The sequence below is a fragment of the Lampris incognitus genome, chromosome 1, assembly GCF_029633865.1.
Source record: "Lampris incognitus isolate fLamInc1 chromosome 1, fLamInc1.hap2, whole genome shotgun sequence".
Classification (NCBI taxonomy): Eukaryota; Metazoa; Chordata; class Actinopteri; order Lampriformes; family Lampridae; genus Lampris; species Lampris incognitus.
The window spans coordinates 26,439,336-26,447,476 of record NC_079211.1 but is presented as its reverse complement, the minus strand read 5'-3'; the positions used below and the strand labels follow the sequence as shown (position 1 = coordinate 26,447,476).

At 41.8% G+C, this 8,141-nt stretch overlaps 2 protein-coding genes across 4 annotated transcripts in view; both read left to right on the top strand.

Moving 5' to 3' along the window:
• LOC130122884 (protocadherin gamma-A11-like) overlaps nucleotides 1-8,141 on the top strand; it is a 311,235-nt gene that overhangs the window by 112,571 nt on the left and 190,523 nt on the right. The gene's annotated exons all lie outside the window — the stretch shown is intronic.
• On the top strand, nucleotides 5,444-8,015 carry LOC130126420 (protocadherin beta-16-like). Its single transcript, XM_056295931.1, has 2 exons — nucleotides 5,444-7,869; nucleotides 7,928-8,015. The coding sequence occupies exons 1-2, from the start codon at nucleotides 5,444-5,446 to the stop codon at nucleotides 8,013-8,015; spliced, it is 2,514 nt and encodes an 837-aa protein (XP_056151906.1).

Below are 8,141 nucleotides of genomic sequence, written 5' to 3'. Positions count from 1 at the left end.
ATTTTTTTTTTATTTACCACCTGAATGATACATAATAACAGTTGGTTTTCTTTTAAGCTGTTTTAATTTTATCATTAAAGAGACTGATCATTGGAATGAAATACAGCTGAGTTGTCATTTTTTCATACTGTGTACTGGCTATGTATAGTCCTTGTTGTATAATGCACTGCTAAATAACTAATGGGATAGAATAGACATGCACACCAGATGTTGCTGAATTAGCAATGAGATGGCTGCTGGGAAACTTTTAACATGAAAATGATTTTTTATTCAAGTAGCTTGCAGGGTCAGTGACAGGGCTGATAAAAAGAGAGTTCTGTGCCACTAACACATTTTGCAGGAATGTGTTCAGTTTGTCTAAAGTGCATGTGTCTGTCTCTTTTTTTTTTTAGCACAGCGACACAGTTCTACTGTTAATTGGGTTGGCACAAATAGGCATTTATAGGTCACACAGCATTAATTGTATGACACCATAAAACCGCATGTGCAACAATTGTAATTGCACCTAGATATGGGTAACACATACACTCATTTCATAACTATAGTTGGACTTTGTCATGTCCGATATCTCTTTTAGACTCTTAAGACTAGCTTTTATTATATCCTCTATTATTCTGTGAACTGTGTCCTTCACTAACAGAACCTACATAGTTTAGCAATGTAGGTATTATATAGGATCAGGCTCATCTATGTCTGTGAGGGTACACATGAATCTAATTTGACTTCTGATATAGGCGTTCAATAGCTGAATTTGAGGCTAAGTGTGATGCACACAAAACCAAATATCAACTAGTCGGCCAAAGGGGAACCTAGTCCAGTCAGGTTAGATAAGCAAAGCCACTGTCCCACATATACTACGTTCTGCAGAGACATTCAGCCTCACTCCTTGGCTTTTCGCTTCCTCGTTTGTGCTTGTGGAAAGTGCATTTGGTGCAACATTTTCCGTATATCAACTGAAAATGCTAATGTTAACAATATTTTGTGAAACTTCGCTCTGTGCAGTCGGTGACTGTGGTTGCTGTTTGGTCCCAATCAGATCATATTAAGTCAGATAACAAATCTAAAGAACTTTATGTGTGTGTGTGTGTGTGTGTGTGTGTGTGTGTGTGTGTGTGTGTGTGTGTGTGTGTGTGTGTGTGTGTGTGTGTGTGTGTGTGTGTGTGTGTGTTGTTGTTGTTTGAAGAGATATATGGCTAAGGAAATTGCATCAGCACAAAAGTTAAATTGAATTTAATCAACATACAATTAAATACAGTATAATCAAACTTAGATAATCTGATGAGCAGTTTTGCTGTTTCCTTCTCTAAGCACTCCAGTGGGCAATAGACCCGGGTTATAGTCAGATCAGTAGTTATAATCTTATATAACTGTGGAACTACAACAGCGAGTGTGTTCCTGTGATGCTGCTCGCCAGTGACTGACTCAGTTGTGGCAGCGATGAAGAGAACTTCTCTCATCCCAACCATCCCTATGTGTGCCTATGTTATGGCTGCAGGCTCATTTATGGTCCACATTTCAACTGAGGGAGGAGCGATCCAGATGAATCACAAGCAGCATTAAAAATTTCACTTTATATGCACCGTGTTCTTACTTTCTGGGTCATGAAAATATTGTGTATTCAACAGTGAAGTTGGAACATATCAGTGGATGGTAGAGGGACATATTTTAAAACAATATGCTGTTAGGTAATGTGAGTGCAATATGATAACACACATGTTGAACTAAATTTAATATATCAACACAACACAATCAAAATGATTTTTTTGTTTTTTTAAATTTGCTTGGCCAAATATTGCAGATATAATAGAGGTAGCAATGTAGTAAATGAATAATTAAACAAACACATACTCTACATTAACATGTTGGCACACACAGGGATTCATGTCATTGAAATGGGAGGGGGGATTTTCAAATCTACTTGATTCAAAGCCGCAGTTCCCTGCAAGATGCACTTTTCTTTCCTTGGTCCATAGTGTATTGAAAGGAGTGGGGCTTGACTATTTTCTTTTCACTTCATTAATTGTAATGCCAATTGTTCACCCAAGCAGAAAACTCAGGTAACATTCTAATTTGGATGCAAAATGATGAAACTGTCAATGTGTTTGAAAGAGCATAAGATTTTGGTCAGTAAGAGATTGTTCGATGCCATCCTCTTTGGCTGTCACAGAGGAATTTGATGCTTCCACAACATTCCACTGTGATGTCACGATAGCAAATAATTGCTCCATCTTTCCTCTCTGGTGTCACTGGATGTGAGTTGGCCCAAGAGGTCAGCAGTGAAAAGATGCTACCTACTGGATTATGTAACATAGTTGATGTTTTTCCTCATGCTGTGCTGTGTAGATGCCATTATTAGAATACCATACTGAATATCCTGTTTTTGTCCCCCCCCCCCCCTTCTTTCCTTGTCCTGGTGCACTTCCCGAATGACTGTTCTGTGTAATGGATGACAGGTAAGAAAGTTTTCATTTTCCTATTTCTCAACTCACACATCACAGCCACTCCTCATTGCCCTGCCACATAAACATCAAATGCTGATTGTCACTCTTATGCTAAACTCTCAGCATCCTTATCTAACAAAATGGATCAGGATCTTTTTTCACCCACCCCCTTCTTTGCATCAAATTTTCCTTTCATACTTTGCATCTATTGAAGCAGATCGCCAGACCAGCGCAGTTGAATTTCAGTCCAAGTTCTGCAGTGCTGGAGACTACTCTGCTCTTATTTGTGTGGGCTGTGTGCTGCTATCCCAGTTTTTCAGCGGCATGAATATTTATGATGCAGCCTGCTGATGTGCTGCCGCCAGCTAAATAATGCACAGTCATGATGTGAAGAAAGTTACAGTTTGCGGCACTGTACATGCAAAAGCTGCTGTGTGTGTGTGTGTGTGTGTGTGTGTGTGTGTGTGTGCGTGTGCGTGTGCGTGTGCGTGTGCACAAACTGCAACAAGGCACACCTGTTACCCACTTAAAATGAGCAAACTTACCTGTGCAGAAAAGAAAGTGTTATTGCCATATAGATCAAATATGTAGCTGCAAGATAAGTACAGAGTATTTAGACTCATTTGTGCTTGTGGCCTCATGGACAAGGGCCCATGAATCTTTTTTTTTTTTTTGCCGTTCAGAAATAGGTCACTGGATTTAGCAGTCAGATTAGATCTGCAAATTGTAATCGACCACTTTATATTTTCCATATATCCACATTTAACTGTCAATGACATCACTATGAATGTATGAACATACTTTTTTTTGCGCACACATATTTGCAGTTGTGCAAAGATGAAACAAAGAAAAAGAAAGCACACATTTGTTGGCTTTTGTGTTTCACCAATGGTTGAGTTTCCTCACGTTCATAAGGGGCTATTACATTTCACAAGGAGTACATTGTATTTATGTGGGCTCATGTAAATGTGATTGCTGTCAGCATTTTTCATTCTCTCATCAGCTATCTACCTACATCCATCTTTCTGCATGTCTGTCTGTCTGTCTGACCATCTCTCTCTCTCTCTCTCTCTCTCTCTCTCTCTCTCTCTCTCTCTCTCTCTCTCTCTCTCTCTCTCTCTCTCTCTCTCTCTCTCTCTCTCTCTCAAATTCAAATTCAAATGCATGACGTAACACAGTACGTATTGCCAAAGCAAGTGTTTACACATTGAGAAGCTAAACTTTAATTGAAAAAAACATATAGTAAATAAATGTATGACAGCAAAAGGAACATAGTACAGCAAATTTAATTCAATGAAATCAAAATTTTAATTAATGAAACGTAATTAAGTTTAATGAACATTTTTCTGGTAAAGGATATAAATCCTCTACACCAGACACAACAAATCAAAACAAACAATCATGCAAAAAAGAGCCACAATATAGTTATTAAAATCACAATAATCTCGCAAATAATCACACATCACATAAATACAAGTCTCACAAATAATCACAGTCACACAATACTCACAAAAATCACAACTCAGCTTTATAATTGTATAAAAAGCCCTATTTTTAAAAGAGTTAAGTGAAGGAGCCTGCACCACATCCTCTGGACGTTCATTCCAGGCTCTTACAGCACAATTGTTTTTGTTTTTTTCCTCTCTTTTCAGAGAGACACTTTAATGGGAATAGTTTTGAGTTCCCTCTTAACTCATACCTATTATTTTATTCCAAAAATAGATAACAGGCTCAGCTGTGAAATCATATAGTTTGTGAACAAGCTTATAGACTTCAGTCATGTCTCATCTATGTCTCCTGGAGATGGTAGTTGTACATTTCTTAAGCTCTCTTCATATGACACCTCCTTCAGACCTGGGATTAGTTTAGTAACGTTTTTCTGAACCGTCTCACTTTTTCTATATATTTCACTTTATAAGGACACCAGACCAAGCTTCCTAATTAAAGATGAGATCGCACCAAGGATTTATGTAATGATAAAACTATTTCTTTACAAACATTTAGAAAAGCAGATAAACATGGTATAAATACACAGTTTAGCAAAGAAACACGGTACAAAACAAATAAACTGTCATCTAATATAGCACCAACAACGTGGGTCACTCACTGCCCCTCACCTTATGGCAGGCAGCAACATAGACTGCTGCCACCTTACAGCTCTTTGGGTCCTCCCCTAGTAGGACTGGTAGTTTTTTCTTCATCTAATAAGTTAAGGACATTATTGCTGTTGTTGCTGCAGTGTTGAGGAGCTGAAACTCAAGAATTTTACTCTCATGCTTTTATAATGAGATGTAACAAATAAATAATCTTGAATCTTGAAACCTTTTGTTATTAATTGGATTTTTTTAAATTTGCTTCTCTAAGATGTTTATACTTCTCACATTTGGTGAGGAAGTATAGCTGTTTCACGCTCACTGAAGGTGCGATGACATCACAGCCTTTGCTCTGCAGGGAGCCAGGTTCTCTCTCTCTGTCTAACTCTCTCTCTCTCTCCCTCTCTCTCTCTCTCTCTCTCTCTCTCTCTCTGTCCGTCTACACATATTCTTCTGCTGCGTGTCTGTTTTTTTAAGTAGATATTAAGTAGATACCGCGTATGTGACGCTGAAATTGTGTGTTCACTTTTGTAGAAAGTCCAAGATCATGTGTAGACGCGGTAAGGTTTGCTTTGCTGGGACAGTGGGACATGTTTGCTGGGACAGTGGGACATGTGGTCCTGTGATGGCTGCAGTTGACGACTTTCTACTTACTCACTCGCGGTGGTGCTGTTGCCTAAGGAGACTAGTATTTCCTGACATGGGTGTAACGGGTGTATTGAAGCGGATGCAGAGTGACCGTGTAGTATTACCAAGTGAAGAACACGCTGATTCCGTGCATACATACGCATGTCATGAAGCTCTAGCATTGTTTACTTCTTCCCACAGAGAACCGCAGGTGGCGTTTTGATCACCTCTTCGCGTTTACCGGTATTATTTTGGAGCTTTTACTTTCGTGGCTACGCACCAATGCCGTGGCGCGAGGGCATATCATGGAATTGGAGAATCTCCATTTTGCTTTTCTGCACACTCGCGGTGGCGATGGGACAGATCCGCTATTCTATACCGGAGGAGATGAGAAAAGGACTGTTCATCGGAGACGTGGGGAAGGACCTCGGTTTGGATGTCGGGAGGTTGATTTCCGGCCGGGCTCGTCTCGTTATCGACGGCAATAACCAATACGTGGCGCTGAATCAGAACAAAGGGCATCTCGTTATCAACGAAAGGATAGACAGAGAGAAGCTGTGCGCCGCCAAGTCGCCGTGCAGCTTCAGTCTAGAAATCGTCCTTGAAAACCCGCTTGAATTGTTTTCCGTCACTATCGAAATACAAGACATAAACGATCACGCCCCCGCGTTTTCCCAAAAGGAAATTAATTTGGAAATGAGCGAACTGACGCCCGCGGGGACTGTGTTTCTTCTAGACGGCGCAGCAGATCCCGACGTGGGGAAGAATGCGCTGCAAAGCTACGCGCTGCATCCAACAGACCATTTTGTTCTTAAGCAGCATAGTCGGTCTGATGGAAGTAGATACACCGAAATGGTGCTGCAGTCCATCTTGGATCGCGAGAAACAGAGCGAGCACACGTTAATATTGACAGCGGTTGATGGCGGAGACCCTCAAAGGTCTGGCACCGTCAAGATACACATTACGGTGCTAGATGCGAACGACAACGCGCCCGTTTTCACCGAGTCATTGTTTAAAGCCTCCGTCCCAGAGGATGCAATAAAGGGTACACTGGTTACCAAAGTAGTCGCAGTGGATGCAGATCAAGGGCAACATGGCAATATTACGTATTCCTTCACTCATATTGACGAGGGCTCGCCTCCTGTATTCCACATAGATCCCCATACAGGTGAGGTTAAAGTAATAGGTGCTATAGATTACGAGACCGCGCCAAGTTACGAAATAAACCTCCAAGCCAGGGATAATGGAGGCTTAACAGGTGCTAGTAAACTAATTATCGAGTTATTAGACGTCAATGACAACAGCCCGACCATCAGTATGACGTCTTTCTCGGGGAAGATTTCGGAGGATTCGCCGCCTGGAACGGTTGTGGCATTAATGAGTGTGCATGACGCCGACTCGGGTAGAAACGGACACGTGCGTTTGGCCGTGGATGAAAACCTGCCATTCAAAATCAAGACGTCTCTCCGAAATTACTACACCTTGATAACGGATAAAACTCTTGACCGGGAAAAGGTTTCCAGATATGACGTCACTCTCACCGCCACAGACGACGGTTTGCCTGCTTTGTCGGTTTTGCAAACAGTTACGTTAGATGTTACTGACGTTAATGACAACGCACCAGCTTTCAGTCAAACAATATACAGTACTCGTGTTAATGAGAATAACTCCCCGGGTGTGTCTGTGCTGCACATACAAGCCGCTGACCCGGATAATGGTCAAAATGCACGTATATCATATTTTCTTATAGATAGTGAAGTCAACGGAAACGCGGTGTCTATGTACTTCTCTATTAATGCCGAGAACGGAGTGATTCACTCTGTTCGTTCACTTGACTATGAGCAAGACAAAGAGTTTAAAATATTCGTCAAAGCTCAAGATGGAGGCTCGCCGCCTCTTAGTAGTAGCGCGACGGTTATCATACACGTCCAGGACCAGAACGACAACGCCCCTCAGGTTCTGTACCCAGTCCAGACCAGCAGCTCTGTGGTGGCTGAAATGGTGCCTCGTTCAGCAGATGTGGGCTATCTGGTGACTAAAGTGGTGGCTGTTGATGTGGACTCTGGACAGAATGCCTGGCTCTCCTATAAGCTGCAGAAAGCCACAGACAGGGCGCTGTTTGAAGTGGGCTTACAGAATGGGGAAATAAGGACTATCCGCCAAGTCACTGATAAAGATGCTGTGAAACAAAGGCTGACTGTTGTAGTGGAGGACAACGGGCAGCCCTCTCGTTCAGCTACAGTCAATGTTAACGTGGCGGTGGCGGACAGCTTCCCTGAAGTGCTCTCGGAGTTCACTGACTTTACGCACGACAAGGAGTACAATGACAACCTGACTTTTTACTTAGTCTTGGCTTTGGCTGTAGTGTCCTTTCTCTTCATCACCTGCTTAGTGGTCATCATATCAGTGAAGATATACAGATGGAGACAGTCTCGCATCCTCTATCATTCCAGTCTGCCGGTGATTCCCTATTATCCACCACGTTACTCAGACACTTTGGGGACAGGGACTCTCCAACACGTGTACAATTACGAGGTGTGCAGGACGACTGACTCCAGAAAGAGTGACTGTAAGTTCGGCAGAGCCGGTAGTCAGAACGTGCTGATAATGGACCCCAGTTGTACAGGGACGATGCAGCGGATCCAGAATGAAAAGAACATCCTGGATGAACCAGACTCTCCTGTAGAGGTGAGTCACATAATCAGTTTTTTTTTTAGATTAATGAATGGGTTCATTGCATGTATCGCCTTACACGTTGAACAGAACGCTCTGCTCTCTTCAGCACCACGGAGAGCGGCATCGTTATTTGCACCAAATGACTCAAAGCCCAATCGACCTTTCCCTTTCACTTTAAACTGCTCACATCAACTTCTATTATACTATGCTGTGTTATTCTGGGGTGACTGCTTTAGTGCATAAGATTTAAAAGGAAAATACCAATAAACGTATTTTGCTTGTTTAAAATCACAAGAGTAGAAAA